The sequence below is a fragment of the Musa acuminata genome, chromosome BXJ2-9, assembly GCF_036884655.1.
Source record: "Musa acuminata AAA Group cultivar baxijiao chromosome BXJ2-9, Cavendish_Baxijiao_AAA, whole genome shotgun sequence".
Taxonomy (NCBI): Eukaryota; Viridiplantae; Streptophyta; class Magnoliopsida; order Zingiberales; family Musaceae; genus Musa; species Musa acuminata.
In genome coordinates this window covers 846,708-863,686 of record NC_088346.1, presented here as the reverse complement: position 1 = coordinate 863,686, position 16,979 = coordinate 846,708, and the positions used below count along the sequence as shown (strand labels likewise).

At 45.0% G+C, this 16,979-nt stretch overlaps 4 protein-coding genes across 8 annotated transcripts; 1 reads left to right on the top strand and 3 right to left on the bottom strand.

The window, feature by feature from the left end:
- Positions 1 to 61: 61 nt before the first annotated feature.
- LOC103996641 (GSH-induced LITAF domain protein) lies at positions 62 to 3,797 on the bottom strand. The gene is made up of 3 exons (XM_009417593.3): positions 3,479 to 3,797; positions 503 to 629; positions 62 to 397 (listed from the first exon to the last, which is right to left on the bottom strand). The coding sequence occupies exons 1-3, from the start codon at positions 3,757 to 3,759 to the stop codon at positions 314 to 316; spliced, it is 492 nt and encodes a 163-aa protein (XP_009415868.2). The 5' UTR covers positions 3,760 to 3,797; the 3' UTR covers positions 62 to 313.
- Positions 3,798 to 8,918: 5,121 nt separating this feature from the next.
- LOC103996639 (protein CURLY FLAG LEAF 1) lies at positions 8,919 to 10,247 on the top strand. The gene is made up of 2 exons (XM_009417590.3): positions 8,919 to 9,379; positions 9,821 to 10,247. The coding sequence occupies exons 1-2, from the start codon at positions 9,182 to 9,184 to the stop codon at positions 10,190 to 10,192; spliced, it is 570 nt and encodes a 189-aa protein (XP_009415865.2). The 5' UTR covers positions 8,919 to 9,181; the 3' UTR covers positions 10,193 to 10,247.
- Positions 10,248 to 11,302: 1,055 nt separating this feature from the next.
- On the bottom strand, positions 11,303 to 12,463 carry LOC135622280 (GEM-like protein 5). The gene is made up of 3 exons (XM_065123997.1): positions 12,099 to 12,463; positions 11,731 to 12,005; positions 11,303 to 11,665 (listed from the first exon to the last, which is right to left on the bottom strand). Exons 1-3 carry the CDS (start codon positions 12,370 to 12,372, stop codon positions 11,444 to 11,446), a joined length of 771 nt encoding a protein of 256 aa, XP_064980069.1. The 5' UTR covers positions 12,373 to 12,463; the 3' UTR covers positions 11,303 to 11,443.
- A 715-nt stretch (positions 12,464 to 13,178) lies between these two features.
- Positions 13,179 to 16,966, bottom strand: LOC103996637 (transport inhibitor response 1-like protein Os04g0395600). 5 transcript variants are annotated; one of them, XR_001975646.2, is made up of 5 exons: positions 15,911 to 16,930; positions 14,942 to 15,437; positions 13,883 to 14,859; positions 13,654 to 13,760; positions 13,179 to 13,568 (listed from the first exon to the last, which is right to left on the bottom strand). XR_001975646.2 is itself a non-coding variant. In XM_009417589.3 (4 exons), the coding sequence occupies exons 2-4, from the start codon at positions 16,360 to 16,362 to the stop codon at positions 14,080 to 14,082; spliced, it is 1,728 nt and encodes a 575-aa protein (XP_009415864.2). In that variant the 5' UTR covers positions 16,363 to 16,557; positions 16,873 to 16,966; the 3' UTR covers positions 13,789 to 14,079. The 5 variants fall into 5 exon arrangements, 2 of the variants coding, with proteins under 2 accessions (XP_009415864.2, XP_009415863.2); XR_672605.3 differs by having other exon boundaries at positions 13,179 to 13,760; positions 13,883 to 13,961; positions 14,039 to 14,859; XR_672604.3 differs by having other exon boundaries at positions 13,179 to 13,760.
- Positions 16,967 to 16,979: the final 13 nt, after the last annotated feature.

Genomic DNA, 16,979 nt, shown 5'->3' with positions numbered 1-16,979 from the left:
GTAATCGATCGTGTCATGAGTGATTAATTACTTCACATCTTAACTATTATAACTAGAGACATGCAAAAAGAAGTTATAGATTGAGCTGGATCAGACAGATGTGTCTGAACAAAGTAACCTGGATCAATCAAATCCTTCTCACATCATTCAAATGGTAGCAGACAAGTGACTCACAGTAACACATCTATAACGATTCACTTGGGACTGTTTGAAACTCTGTTTCCATGTAATAATTTACTTACAGACCCATTAATGAAGAACTACTTACTGTTCAAGGATGGTGAAGCAAGATGAACATCACACGACCAACTCATCATGCAGGGACAGCAAAGCTCTCCTCATGCCAACGTGGCATATCCACGACTAAACACGGGTCTGATTTCTCGAAGTCGGCCACCTGTGACATTGGAACTTCGTGAGCAGCAACACAAAGATAATAATACCAATAACAATAATAATGACACATGCAAGAACAGTTTAATTAGAAAGATGTGAATTTAACCTTTTGTCCACAGCTAGGGCAGTAATGATATTTGTGCCATAGGCAGTCCATCGAGGGGCAAAGGAAGCAAACACCCAGCATAAAGGGCATCATGCAACCGACAACAGCTGCCAGACTCGGTTTTGATCTGTACCAGTGAAAGTTTTCACACAAGCATCAAAAGTGTCCTCAGTATGCGAAATGCCTTACAAATTATGCAAGTTTGTCAAAAAAACTCAACCGTTCTTAACTAAAACCAAATAGAGAATTGAGATTAGTCTTGATGAGATTTTTTCTTTTTTAGAAAATCAGATTTAATTATAAAAATACAACAAGTCCTTTGTTTTGTTCTCATATTTATTGCAGCCTAAATCTTCTAAAATTGTTCAAGCTTCTTGTTCCACATCAGTCTTGATGCTAGAGTCTCTAATTTAGTCAATATGTGCTATCATTGAGGATGATCCAAAGCCTACATTTCAATGAATATTCATTCTTGACATGTACTTTCTTTAGTGACAAGCAGGATTTGCATAAATCATATCAATATTAACTGCTCTGGATAGATACCTTAATTCATATCACATTAGTGACAACAAGAATCTGATTTATCAAGGCAAAGCTCCAAGGTGATGCAAGAAGATGAATGGAATGTATCAAAACTATTGAAAAAAATAACAGTGTGGCTTCTACAAAAGCATCAGAGAACAAGTTCCATGAATGGGTAAGACCAGGATCTACAGCTTGTCTTGGCACCCAAACGAAGATCAAGAAATGAGTGCCCACACAAGTTTGTTGCTATTGAAGAAGCACCAGATCTAGATGCAAGTGATCACAAGTAATATCTAACGGAAGAAAAGTTCTGTAAAGACATAACAGAAGTTCATAAAGACCTAAAGAGGATGATAGTGCCCGAGAGCCTTCAGGTGCGAAGATTTTTCACACCAGAGGGGTCCAAGTTGAAGAGAAAGATACAAAAACACTATTATACTTGCCAAATTTTCAGTTGAAGATGTTAAAATTGAGCAACAAAATCAAAGTTTCCACTATGTTCTAAAAATTTATTACTTTATGGCATACTCATAACCAATTGTTGGCAATCAAAGATCAAAGAATGAATTTTCAACTTCATCTACAAGAAATCGAGGCTACACATAGGAAGTGTTTGAAATAGGCATCGACCAAACTAATCCCACTTTGGAGTTATAATTTAGATTAAAACTAGTGTAGTTTTGGGTCAAATCATATTTTATTTTTAATTTCTCTCTCTTTTATGGTTATTTTTCGTTCACAATAGTGTTTTCTATATCAGAAAGTGATGAGTCTTATTTTGACTTTTTTTCTACCTAGTTTTGAATCTTCATGTAGATAGGGATGAAAAAATTATTAAACTGATAGGAATTACTTTTCGACAATCTTAAACATCTAATTATGTTAACTTCATTTGAGTCTTCATTTAATCCTTGTATATCCATAAAAGATGTTTTCTTGATGTAATTGATAACATTGCCTATGTATTTAAGTTGTGAAGGAACTATTGAGGTCAATCTTGTTGTGTGAAGCATGAGATGGTGGTATGATGCTACCAAAATTCTGGGGGACTCCTAAGCAGCAAAGTGATTCCAAAATTATCTCCTAAGAAACAATTTTGATAAATTTTTTCAATGATTAAATCATGTTTTTTAGAAGAAGGATGTGTAGGTTAGTCACTAAACTTCACAGAAGTTTAAAAAAATACGATGTATCCTACAATACTATCTGTTTAGCATATTGATCATAGTTTCGGTACAAAAGAATTTAAAGATTCAGCAGGTGCATAGCACCTGTTTAGCATATTGATCATAGTTTCTGGACAAAATCATTACATTAACTATTGTTATTGCCATGTTCCTTGCCTTCATCTTAGAGAAGGTTCCTTACCACAACAAAGAGATACTGAAAAAGAGATCAATCGATTGAATAACTTCATGTTAAATGGCAGAGATCCAGGACAATACAAACTTTTGATGAATTATAGAGGTGCCGTCCTTTGTTGTTTCTAGCATCACCTGCCTCGAAATCACTAACTATTGCATAATAATGATGATGCCAGAGCATTGTGCATTTATCTTAACCATGTACGGTACTACTTCTCTAGGTTATTCATCACTTATAGAATGATACATTGTTCTTAAAAATTTTCTAATCTTTAGTGTACGACTATTCTAATATGTTTGAAAATTTATCATGCACAAGGGTGTATCATCTAATCTAATTAATCTGATACTCTTTTATAACTTCAAATCTACTAATCTGAAGCTAAATATTTTTATATACATTACATTGTGTCTATTGCTGTTTAAAACCTAAAAAATCAAAGTCAAAATCGCTTCGAAGGACAAATTTCAACTGTTAGAGGAAGAAGAGAAAATGTTTTTTGAGAGCAAACATCATAACAAGCGGTTTTTCTTATTATAGAATCACTATATAAGTTAAGCTACAGACTACGTAGAAGAGAATAATCAATGAATGCAATGCCAAAAAGCGATAAGCATCAAAGTGCAAGCTAGTCTATTCTTGTTGGGATCTGGTCCATCTTTTTCCTAAACAAAGAGAGTTCTCAAAGATGGCCCCAGTGGTGCTCGATCATATTGTTGGAACTAATCAAAGATTGAAGCAGGAAGTTCCTGAAATTCCACAAAGTTCTCCCCGTTCAGAGAGATATTAGCGTTGACCAACAAGAGACCTGGCCATTCAACATTGCTCAACACATCAAACACCAAATCTCAAGCATCGGCCGCAATCTTTAACCTCGTAGATGAGGATCCATGGACAATACACCATGAGAGAAAAAACAACACAAATTAAAGCCAAGAAACCATCCCGATCGCCAAAAATAACCGACTAAATCGGGATTTTAAGAATTTGATCGTTCGTCTCAGCAATCGGAGTCAAGATCCAACACAAAACGATCCAAAACATACGGGGAGAGGAATTGGGATGGAGAGAAAAGATCCAAACCTGACGGTGGTGATGCCGGAGGAGCCACAATAGACGCACTGGAAAGGGGCGGGCGTGTCTCGGAACATCGTCTGCTGCAACGGGATCCCCTTCGGATCGCCGAACACCGCGTTCGGCGGGATCATGCCCGCCTGGTACGGGTTCTGCCCCACGTAGTACATCTGCTGCTGCGGCGGCGGCGGAGGAGGCGGCGGCGCCGCCCCCTGACCGTAATAGCTCGCCGGTGCGTAGCCATAGGGCACCCCCAGCGCGGGCTCTCCTCCCATCCCTTTAGTCGCCATCGATATCCGGCTCTCTCTCTCTCTATCTCTCTCTTCGTGAGGGGGAGTCGTCAGAGGTATATAGCTATTTACTCTGTTATGTTGACAGGTTTGTCCCGACCAGAGTTCGAAATAACATATTTGTCCTTCAAGTATTTGATATTTAAATTGTTGTTCAATTATTACGCTATGAAGCAGATAGTATTTAATTTTATGTCTCAAAAAATAAAAACACTCAGAAGCGAGGTTTTGGTGCCATATGCTAAGCCTATTCTTGAAAGGGATAATTTGGTCTTTTGAAATGAAAGCTCCTTTTTAATGAATATTTGTAATTTTTCGATTTCTCAAAAAAAAAATATTTGTTATTTTTTAATGAATAATATTCGCTAAGGTCTAGCATGTCGGATCCGATGCAGAGGATGGGGGAAGTCGAACCTTCTTCTGGGGGTGAAGAAAAGGTTTGATGTGATCTCAAGAAACTTGGCACGCAATTCACAGATTGAGCTGGCGCGTGATGAGGACGAGAGGACTGGTTCGTTGTACTGCCTATGGACTACGGTGGGATCGGCGTTGTGGCTTTAGCGGGTCAAATTATACTTCATGAGAACGGTCTAGAAGCTTCCCGGACCTCGCACGATGCAACGGGATAACGAGGAGATATCTTCTTCGACAAGCAACGGCGATTCGATTATTTTATCGACACAAACGAGGGATCGTCTTCGTGCATTCAACTGCGACCGAGGAAACTTTCAACCCTCGCAGTCGAAAGTATGTGCTCGACTGCAAGGAAACTTCGCCCCTCGCCGCCGTCGTCATATACTTCGCTGAACTCGTCAAAAGTTCAATGCATGTGCAATACGCCCAGTCATTTCTATATGCCACATGCGAAACATTTCGAGTGTACCCAATAAAGAGGAAAACGATGCATGTATGAGGTCTTTTTATGGCGAGCTCGGTTGAACATCAAATTACAAGTGATGAATTAGTTAATCTGCCAGATAGTTACTTAAAATCATCGATTATTATTCGACCGTAGAGACATGCAACGAATCTGAGAATGTTAGGACTGTAACACTATGGTTCATACTAATGTCGACTGTCCCGGATGATGTGTCCATCGATATGAATAGGCAATTCCTATTATGATTGACTTGCACCATACGGTAATATATCATCTAGTTGTCCATGTGTAGGCCGCCGATTGATGAGTCAACTTAGCTTAATTCAATGCCGAAGGTGCAGATTTTTGCCCGTGGCGGAGAGTTGATGTGTGGTGTCGGCATAGAGAGCTTCTCACACGTTGGAGAGAGCGAACTGATATAGGATGATGGATCATTTTGCCTGTGGAGAAGTCGTCTCATAACTCCTTTTCAATCACACCGGGGATCTTACGTGATAGATCGGGATATGAGGAGGTCTCGACATGAACCATCGATGCTTATGTCATAGAGATGGGGGAAGGAGTGAGTTAGATATAGTATTCACTCGCTTGCCCTTGTATGGTTTGGGATTTGATTTTTATACATGGGCGCCCGGTGACGAGGACATGAATCAATGAGGGTCTCTTCTACACTGTTTGTCTTGTGTTATTAATGAAGGTGGTTTATCGGCTTATCAATGCGTTGTAATGAGGCTGGAATCGACGATGGGGCATTGGGATGGCATTCTCTCCTTTTGCCATTTTGAGCCAAGTAGGAAATAGTCCATTCTTCGATCATCCAAAAGAGGGTGCGGGGAAGGCAAACCATGCTGCCAACCATTAATGTAGAGACATGGTCCTTTCTTTAGTCGTGGTGTCAGGATTAATTTTTACAAGTTCTCTTCGGAAAGCCAAGATAGATATGGATCATAAGCTGATTCCCCATCGACGACGATCGTAGGGGGTTGGTGGGAGCTCTTCATACCTTTGCTTAGGTAGCCTGCTCGATTCAGGTGATGTTAGTGTAAACAACCTTAAGCCGTGGCCTCGAGGCCGACGTGCCTTAGTTCGGGTCCGGATGATGGGGGATCTCCTTCGGACGTTCCTCGGGACTGTTGAGGTGGTCGGCCGCGGTGGTCCGATCAAGATGGAATCGCCGCTTCCTCCGGGAGAGAACTCCTCGCCTAGACGTGCGGAGGGAGGCGCCTTGTCCTTGTACCTACACACAGGTCGGGTCGGGGGAGCTCGGCCCGACCCCTCCGACGATCAAGTTAGTGAAGAGTGGAAGGGGAGTTGTTTCTTCTCCCTTTTCTCGTCTCTTTCTTCTCCTCTCTTTTATGTTTTGTTCTCCTCCTCTTTTCTGTTTTATTCTCCCCCTCCTTTTTGTTTTGTTCTCCCCCTCTTTTCTATTTTGTTCTCTCCCTCTTTTTTGTTTTGTTCTCTCCCTCCTTTCTGTTTTGTTCTCTCCCTCTTTTCTGCTTTGTTCTCTCCCTCTTTTCTGTTTTGTTCTCTCCCTCCTTTTTGTTTTGTTCTCCCCCTCTTTTCTGTTTTGTTCTCTCCCTCCTTTCTGTTTTGTTCTCTCCCTCTTTTCTGCTTTGTTCTCTCCCTCTTTTCTGTTTTGTTCTCTCCCTCCTTTCTGTTTTGTTCTCCCCCTCTTTTCTGTTTTGTTCTCTCCCTCCTTTCTGTTTTGTTCTCCCCCTCTTTTCTGTTTTGTTCTGTCCCTCTTTTTTGTTTTGTTCTCCCCCTCTTTTTTGTTTTGTTCGTTAGTGCAACGGATGGTTTTGGCCGGGCATTGGCCAGGAAGTTGAGCTCGAAGTCTTTGACGAGCTGGTCGAATAAGGCGATTGTCCCAGTCTTCAGGCCATTGTACCACGCGCAGGCTGGCCCTCTCAGAGTTACGGGAAACGCCCTGCACATCAAAGCGTCAGAGGTTACATACAGCGCCATTTGGGCGCGGAAGGCGGCTACATGGTCCGCTGGGTCAGTAGAGCCATCATATGCGTCTAGAGAGGGGGGACAGAAGTTCGGGGGGACTGTCTGATCCTGTATTTCAGGGACGAACGGAGATCCCTGGCGTGCGTCCTCCCCGAGCTCTCCTTTTGACCCGCAGACCTCGTTCTGCACCTCGTCGAGCCGCTGACTGACGAGATGCAACTGGGCTCGCAGGGAGTCCGTCAAATCCGAAGATAATGCCTCGGGTTCCGTGTGGCCTCTATGGTTTTCCGCCACTCGATCCCCAAGTGGGGACGACTGGACCCGAGGCGAAGCGAGAAGCTCCTGGGGTGGCGTACGAGCCTGAACGGGTGGCTCCTGTTGCCGCAGCGGTTGGGCGACCGGCGACTGCAACGAACGAGAAACGAGTGGAATAATGGACTGCACCATATCGGTCAAAGCTTGGACTTGATGGGTGAGGTCGTGAAAGGCCTCAGGCGAGACGGGCGATGGGTCGACAGAAGGAGCGTTGGGCGGCGACAAGCCCAGGTCATTGAATATCCGCGAATAGCGCTCTGAGGTCGTGGTGGGGTATTCGTTGCGAAGACCCTCATGCGGGGGATGTTCCCCCGGAGCTCCGATCGGGTGAGACCCTTCGGCTGTGGGTTTGACAGAGTCGATCTGGCGGTCCCTCGACATTCGGGCCCTCCTTCTAGCGCCAAAATGTTAGTGTAAACAACCTTAAGCCGTGGCCTCGGGGCCGATGTGCCTTGGTTCGGGTCCGGATGATGGAGGATCTCCTTGGGATGTTCCTCGGGACCGTTGAGGTGGTCGGCCGCGATGGTCCGATCAGGACGGAATCGCCACTTCCTCCGGGAGGGAACTTCTCACCTGGACACGCGGAGGGAGGCGCCTCGTCCTTGTACCTGCACACAGGTCGGGTCGGGGGAGCTCGGCCCGACCCCTCCGACGATCAAGTTAGTGAAGAGTAGAAGGGGAGTTGTTTCTTCTCCCATTTCTCGTCTCTTTCTTCTCCTCTCTTTTCTGTTTTGTTTTCTTCCTCTTTTCTGTTTTGTTCTCCCCCTCTTTTTTGTTTTGTTCTGTCCCTCTTTTATGTTTTGTTCTCTCCCTCCTTTCTGTTTTGTTCTGTCCCTCCTTTTTATTTTGTTCTCTCCCTCTTTTCTGTTTTGTTCTCTTCCTCCTTTCTATTTTGTTCTCTCCCTCCCCCTTTTTCTCAAAGCGCGAGGGAGCCTGAGCGGGGTATTAATGTGCCTTGGTAGGTGTTCCGGTCCGGGGCATCATCTGTGCCAGTTGGCATCACCCCGAGTCTTATCACATTTATTACCCTCATCAAATCAGATGATAGGATGAGTTGGGGTTGTGGGTTCTCTTCTTTCTGATTAACGAGAGTCAAACATCATTACTAATTTTGCAACTAATATATTGAAAAAGAAATTATTATACTTATTTTATATGTTTGACTTATAAATTTAAAAAAAATATATATATTTTTTTAAAAACACATAATTAAAATTCATGGTCTATTAACAAATCAACAACACAACTATAACTATTAATAAATTAACTTATTTGGCTTCTTGTGGTCGAGTTACATTTTTTATTTCTTTTTTGAAGGATGGGATTTGATTCTTATATCTTGCTATCAAATAGTTTTAAGTATTTTGCCAATGTCTAATTAACCAAGAGAATTATGTACGTATCCTTTAAAAAAAAAAGAATAAAGAAGCTTTCAACCCCAGAAAGGAGAAAATAAAGGGATATCCCAAACCCATCATGTCTCCCTGTTTATGGACTCCGATCCAAAGTTAATGAGGAGTAAGTATGATTTGATTAGATTCTTCTAATTCGACAGGAATGATTTGATACAACACCATTCCATTCACCTGCAACATCAGGAAGGCCCACTCGCTCCCGGTGTGGCCACACAGCTGACAAAGACTCCTCATTTGAACTTTCGACACTACACGCCTCCTGCAAGAAGAAAAGAAGCACACACAAAAAAAAAAGAAAAAGAAAGAGCTGCCCAATTAGCATCGTGGTGTCGTCGTCCTTCTTCGGTACCACCTTCCTTTGCGCCTGTGGAGGATGATCGGGTGGCGCGATGTGGGCATGCATCGTTTCGTTTCGTTTCGTTTCGGTGCGTGCGTGTGGGCGGATGGGAACGTCCACAAACGTTATCGTAGACGACTCCATCGATTGGAAGATCACTTTTTTGTTATTGTATATTTTGTTAATTCGAAGATAAAAAGTCTTCTCCTATTGCTGGGTGAGTTTGGGAAGCACGATATAATCCTTTCCAAGTGATCGCTCTCCCACATACATCATTAGCCACAATCGATGCCTTTTGTCATCATCTTCTGATATTACATATAATATATAAATGTGTATTTGATAGAGAAAGTTTTGGAGGATATATTGGGAAGAAGATCGCGTTAAAACCGGCATTGCGGATTACTGCTTGCGTGGATACTTCCTTCCTTCCTTCCCAAAACATCCCCCAAATGGCTTTTCCTTGATGCTTCCTCGCCTTCCCAGCTCTCGCGCACCTCCGTTCGGACCGTGCTTCGGGCGATGACGGCGCCCAACATCGAGATGATCGCTGCTTTGCTCAGGAGCTGCAATCTGGGGAGAGGCGGAGACAGGGTGTCTCCGCCGTCGGCTGCGGCGCGTCGGGTCGAGGCGAGCGACGAGAGCGCGGGAGAGGTCACGGTGGAGCTCAACTCGGAGACGGCGCTCCCTTACCACTGGGAGCAGTGTCTTGACATGCGGGTATGCGGCTGCTCCTTAAATGCTTCTCTCCTTTCACCAATCATTGATCATAAATGCACCAAAAAATGCTGTTTTGGAATCATTTCCGGCCATCAAAATCCGCCCCACCCATTCGTGCCATTTCCTCATCGGAATCCTTCGTCGTTGTAGCTATCTGCCTTTGCTTCGCCAAATCTGCCTATATCCGAACGAGCGAGCGGAGAGTCATTCATCGCTTTTACCTCTTCTCTTTTCGAACTAGTGCTATTTCTTTTGATCTGAGGAGCAGCAGAGAAGAAGAGGGAATCATTTCTGCAAAGCACTGGAAAAGCCAGGCAAAGAAGTTTCTGTTGATCCATGGACGACACATATCCCTTCTTCCTAAATCTCGAGAGGGCTACTCCTTTTTTGATTCTCTACGCCCATTTCCGTCCTGCTAAACTTCCCCTGTTTCCGTGGCAGACAGGGGAAGTCTACTACATCAACCGGGAGACGGGAACCAGGACGAGCAAGGACCCGAGAACCGCCGTCGCTGCCGCCACCTATTCATCGAGCTACCACTCCGAGGAAGACGTCTCATCTGATGATGACAGCTGCTCCGGAGTCGGCGGCAGCGACGACCACGAGGACAGCGTCGACACCGCCAACTCCTGCCTCACCTCCCTCTCGTCCACCTCTACATCGGATACTAGCGCGGAGCCCAGCGGTGGCCATATCCTCGTTTCCGCCGGATGCAGGTCCTGCTTCATGTACTTCATGGTTCCCAAGAGCATCGACGCCTGCCCCAAGTGCGGCGGCCGCCTCCTTAAGCTCGGCCGCGACGGCTGCGTCTGAACTCCCATGTATTTTGGATCAATCCAGCGAGAAAAGATCGAGCTTTTATGACCGAGTTCCAATTTTTTTTAGCTTCTCCTGCGATATCTTCCTACTCTTAGTTAAGATTAGATGTGAATGACAAAGTGGCGATTGATTGAATCAGAAGCACACGCTCTGTGTCTCTCTCGCCATGTTTAATTCTTCTTCTTCTTCTTCTTCTTCTTCTTCTTCTTCTTCCTGTTCCGAGCAGCAGCAATCAATCTCTGTGCATGGTGGGATACGGCTTTTCCTCGCCACTCTTTATCCCAACATGGGCTTCAGAATAAAGGCTTTCGCTTCTGACACTCCTCCCATCACCTTTCCGTGACCGCGTCCGGTTTTAATGAATGCTAAACAACAACGACAACAGCTACTCCTTCTCATTTGCTTCCGACTTCGATACCATTAATCCTAAATCCAACTCATAATCAAATAATATGACCTTGTCATCACGGTCGAAGGTGCTTCGGCTCGAACCATCATTGTGACCAATGTTTCTTTCGTTACTCTTCTCTGCAAGGACATGGAACCACGCACATACACATACCAAGTAGACATGTCAAGGTCTCGCCTTGGACTGAGAAGGGAATAAAGTGGGTGGGTGAGGGTTAACTGCTTCGGACAAGGAACCTCTCCTCGGGTTGGCAGAAAGGAATCTGTGACAGAGGAGGAAGACAGTGGGCGGGCACACACCACACCCCTTTCTTTTACTCCCACCAGAGGAGAGGAACCAGAACCAGAAATCTTACACATTGTTCCCCAGCGACGAGCTAGTCTTGCCTCGTGAGAGCCCTACTAGCCTTTGCAGGCCACAACCAGAGAGCATTTATTGTGACGGACAGCCGTCGTCACAGTGCAACCGAGCCGAGTTACCCACGCTTTGTGCTGTCATACCGTCTTCTCCTCGGGCCCAAACCTTATCGTTTCCCATCTCCTGGAATGGAGCTCTCCATCCATTTAGCTGACTCTACGTTGCAGCGAAGTTATCATGACCTGATGATGCAAATCCTAAGCTTCTTTCGCATCTCATTTGAGGTCCAAAAGGAAATGCCGAATGTAAGCCATGACCACCCAATTCTGCAAGTCAAATTAACAGGAAGAATCCATCTATCCATACCCCCACGCAGATTGTTTATTCGTATACATAACATCAGACGCAAACACACGACGACACGAACGTAGGAAAGTCTGCACAAAAAAGAGGTAGTTCTCTGCATCTCGCTGGTTCTTCTAAGTGGTAACTCGACTAACCCCGTGCTCAGCTCCATGAGAGGCCGCTGCACAGTCCGACACGTCGTTCAGCAGATGCTCGGATGCCTTCTCGAAATGGACGAAGCCCATGAACCAGAAATCATGCCCATCCACCGTCGCAATCTGGATGTACTTGTGCGACGGATTCTCACCCAGTGTAACTGGATTCACGGTGGCAATCTTGATCAGAGGGATCATAACCTGCAAGATCATAATCCGGATTCAGAAGCTCTGGAGATGGACTGTCTTGCGGTGCTGTGGTCTACCTTGTAGTAGCTCCAGGCTTGCTGACCGGAGGGTGCCGTGAAGGAGAGGGGCCGATCGCTGCAGAATGCGACGTTGACGTTGGAGAGGTAGAGGGTTCCCGCGACCGGTCCGGTGGTGGTCGAGAGGTAGCAAGCAAACGTCTTCTTCAGCCTCTCGGTAGGATCGGTTTGGAAGGTCTGCTTGTAGAGAGACTCGAAGCCGCCCTCGGCGAAGGCTTTCGCTGTCAGGCTCAGCTTCCCCATTGCTGCCTCGGTTTTGGATGGTGCTGTCTTCACTGTCACAACATATCCATAGCATGCATCAGCCGACCGCTACATCTACCGAGGGGAGAGAGAGAGAGAGAGAGAGAGAGAGAGAGGATGCTTACGGTTGTGCCAAATGTTGTGGGCGAGGTCCTCTGCTTTCTTAGCCCAGGAGTTGAAGAAGTCCAGTATGCTCTCCATGGGGCTGCCACCGGGGCCTCTGCTCACCGGCTCCCGCTCCAGTACGTAGGGCGGCCGTTCGTCGTCGCCTCGGGGGCTCCAAAGCGCCGCTCTCTGGTTCTCTGGGTGCGCCGATGGCGCAGCAGGTGGACCCATCAGCTTCGTTCCCCACTTGGCCTCCTCCGTGACATGAGCCGCTTCGTTCGCCTCCTTCTCCATGGCCTTTGCTTCCTTGAGGTGCTACGCGCACGGATCGTACCTAATCAACAAGATGGAGCAGTTGGAGGAAGAGAGAACGCTAGAAGATGAAAGACGAGTAGATGGACGATGGATTATATAGAGAGAGCAGAGCAGGTTTCGTGTCTTAGCGAGGAAGGTTTACGTCTGTCGGATGCCGCACGCGTGGGGACGAGTAGCTTCGCGACGGAGACGACGTGTCCACACAGAGAATAGTCATTGCTGCCGTGTCGAGTCGGTATTATCTAATACTGCTCATATTAATTATATTTATTTATCCTAAAACCCTTTAAATTTTGGAAACGGGAATAATAATATATTATCATGAGATACAGAATAAATAAAAAATAGAGAAAATAAGAAAATGAAGGAAGGAGAGAAATCATATGATGGTGAAGTAGATTCAAATAATAATAATGAAACCAAATAATCATTATAGGCAATGTTTCTATTTTAATTCATAGATGAGTTTCTTATCTTACTTGTAGCATCGGTGTTCTACCAAATGAGAAGGATTCTCTTTTAAGTCTTCCTTTATTTGATTTGGGATGGTTATAATGGTCAACCAAATCCTATTTTAATTATTTCGTGCCTCCTTGCAAAAATAGAAATGCTTTCTATAATCTGAATAAAGTGCTATGAAACTGTATATAATTTCCAAAAATAATTAGCATAAATGCTAATTAATAATAATAATAATAATAATAATAATAATAATATTATTATTATTATTTGGATGCGCGACGACAACATATAATCTGCACAATCATCTCAGGAAACTTAATGTGTTCTTAGCAAAAGAAGAATATTGGTTATCTATTATAGCTCGAAGTCCCAACCAAAATTTCAACTTGCTAACATTCATGCCAGACGAAAAGAAGAACCGAGCAGCCGGCACAGCCGACGTCGACCGGAGAGAGAAAAGCCGGTCGCCTCTGAGAAATAGTCACCGAGCAGAAAAGAAAGGGCGGAGCAATCGTGACCAAACAACGCAGAAATAAAAACAAAAAGAAAAAGGTGCGAGGGAAGAAATGATGATAGAGTGTTTGGACACATCGCTCCCGCAGAGGACACAGACGTAGTCGCTACGTGATACGCAAAAGACGAGCTTATCCTGGCTGGCAGCACCGCTTGCATCTCCAACCCCCTTCCGACGATGCTACCGAGTGCTTCGACGACTGCATCACAGTCACAGGGGTCATCTGCAATGACATGGTGAGTGCTTCTACGTTGACTGTATGATGCCAAATAAATGATACGAACTGTCGCCCTTTTTGTAATCCACCGACGGATAAAATCTGGTGGTAAAAACTGTTTAGAGTCTGCACTGAGAGAGCTTTTTGTACATGTTTGGCCATCTTGGTTCAGAACTCCATCAACACCCACAAGCAAAGCACATGAACACAAAAATCAATATGCTTTCCAATCTTGAATAGCTCGAAGTTGTTTCCATAAAAGCAAAAACATTAACCGATAATTATTCTAAACTTACCATTACAAACAAGAAGCCTCTTGTAGCAGAACCAAAATCTACAAACTGGGACTTTGTGTTCTTTCACCCTAACTTCAACCTACAAACATAACTAGGAAGGATCATGGTACCACTAAATGAAATGAAAAAAAAAAATTACAATCTCAATTAAACTACCTTTTACGCTACTACCGACCATACAGCCATGCTAGCAGACTCTATAATGTCCAGACAAAATCCGGTGCTTCGTTCCTTGGTCCAGTCAGAGTTCGATACACGTACATTTTCTCCACCTTGTGTGTGTCGCTAGGATTTTCCTCCATCTCAACGCTTTCATCCCATTCATTTATGACCTCCACGTTTAATCTCGGCATCTTTGCTGCAAGTGCCTTACAACCCCCCAAGGTAACATCACAGGATGACATCCAAAGGGATCGCATTGTTTCATACTTCCCGACATTCTCCAAAAGTGCGGCATCGCCAAACGGACTGTCCCTTATTTCTAGCTTCCGGAGATTCTTGCACCCGTTGAGTACGTAAATCATTCCCTTATCGCTATCACCGGCGAATGCAATCGAAAGCATCTCAAGACGTGCAGCATACTCGCCGATATACAAGAAAACCTTGTCGGTTAGAAGACCTGATAATGATAGTCTCCTAAGATCTTTACATGACTGCACAATAGCCCCAAAACCTTCATCCAGTGGCTGATTAGTGATGGGATCAGGCTTCCCTGGATCAAGGATGCACAGCCTGAACCGTATGAAACGGGGACAGTTCTTTGCGACGGTGATAAGTGCAGCATTTGTCATCTGGCGGCAGAAATACAGCAGAGAGTTCATCTTTGAGCAACCTGAAGATATAGCGACCAGGCCTTCTTCGGTCACGGCAGCAGTGCCAGTTCCATAGATATCAGAAGGAAATACCCTCAACTCCTGTAACTGTTTACAAGTGGATGCCACGACGGCTAGCCCTTTGTCTCCGATGCAATCTAGTACCTGCAAAATCACTCATGTTACAATGTAATTAAATCACAAGAAGAAAACGAGGCAATTACAAAGGGGAGCGGCGAGGCCTCACCCAAAGCTTCTGAAGTTTAAAACAGTGACGAATCAACTTTACTTGATCGGCACCCTGGATTGAGGGGGCATAGCTCAAGTTTAATACAGTAAGGTTTGGGCAGATTGGATATACAGACTGCAGGCAGAGTGGATCAACATCCCAGAAACCCGACAGATTCCTCAGCGACTTGCATTTGTGGAAGGCATTTATCATCCTCCGGTAAGCTTCGGTGTGGCGGTCGACTGTTAACGAACCAGTTCCAAGTTCCACCAGATGCGGAGCTCGGTCAAGTATCCTGGTCAGCGATTCTACAGATACAGCACGGTTAAGCTTCAAGCCCCTGAGGCTCGGGCACCTAGCAACGAGTCTCTCGAGAGCACCAGCATTCACCTCCCCTTTGAGGCAAGAAAAATTCAGGGACACTAGGGAAGTACAGGAATCAGGGAAGCAACTAAGCCACTGCCGGCCATAATCCTCCACCTCATTTTCCTGTAAATCTAGCTCCCGAAGACTCCTAACGACGAGCAAGCAAAGCAAACAAACACGAGAAATTTGCAATCAGTAATTTGGCACCTGAATCAAGTACAAAAAGTGAATGCTTCCCATATTGTACAGCAAAATTGGCATGGTTAAGTATATTACATCAGCCGTGCATGACAATACCAGTTTGTTGTTCCTCCAACATAAGAAATAACTTCAGGAAATTTAATCTCTACCAAGAGAATATCACTACTCTCCATTAAGTAAGCATCATGCTCAATCCTTCTGCATCCCATGATTTTTATTCAATTGAAATCAGGCAAAACAGTAAACAGATATATCTACGTAAAAAAATACAGTAACAACTTAAATTATAACACAATTCACCAGTCAGAATCTATAAAAGGAGCTACTCAAAGGCCAATATTTGTCACCAACAAAAAAACCCATGATTAAGAACTGCTTCCCTTAATAAAAAAGATGCAACAGGGAACAAGAGATGCTCACCTGCAATGAGTGGCAATGGCAGCAAGCCCATCAGTGCTGAAGCCCTCGCAGCTGATAAGAACAAGGGCCTTGAAGTCGGGGAAGGAGCGTGCGAGGAGCTCAAGACTCTCATCAGACACCACCATCCTCTTCAGCCGAAGCTCCTCGAGACCAGGGCAACCGTGGGCAGCGGCCTCAATCCAAGGCAGCGCAAAGCCGCCCCAATCGTGGGGTACCAAGTTGAAATCGGCAAAATGGGGCTTCCCCTTGACGACGAGGCACTTCATTCCAGGGAACCTGGTCATTACTCGTTCCGGCAGCACCGCATAGCAGTTGCCGACAAATACGCTCCGGCGGCTGAGCCGCTCTACCTGATACCATGCCTTGCACACCGTCGACACGGCGTTACGGTCCCGGTGCGAGACGAGGAAGTCAAAGATGTGCTCCACCACTTCCTCCGGGAAGTAAGTCATGGCAAAACAAGACCTTCTTCTTCCCGAGCTTAGTGTCAGCAGCAAAAAGAGCACAACACCCACCCAGATCTGTAGCTAAGTTCCACTAAACACCACCAGAAATGCCATAAGAACCGAGCTAAAGATCCCACCTTTCATCTAGCTCTCGCCACCGACTCCACCAGAAATGCACCCGAACGCAGATCTACTCCCGACCTAGATAGAAAAGTAAAATCGCTGTTTTGGCGAATAAATCCAGGAAAGATCGGATATCGAAGCCGGTAAATCAAACCAAAACCCATCTTTTTGTACTCTGATCACATCGGGAAGACACCAGCGACTGATTTGGGGCAAAATGCACCCAAATCACACCAGGAAAAATCCAAGAAGATGAAAGGAAAGATTTTCCCCAAACTAGTTAGACCAATGCATCGAAAAAAACCCACTAAATCAAAGCAAACAACAGCAGGAGAGAAAAGAGTGAGCAAAAGGCGTGATCTAGAGAGCAAGAAGGGAAGGGGAGAGCAGGACCTCAGCTTCTGATGCCCTTCTCTCACCACTCCTTTTTGCTCGCTCCAACGCTCGTCCGTTCCTTGGACCAGAGCTAAGAGGGACCCGTGCGTGGTTCGTTTCCGGAA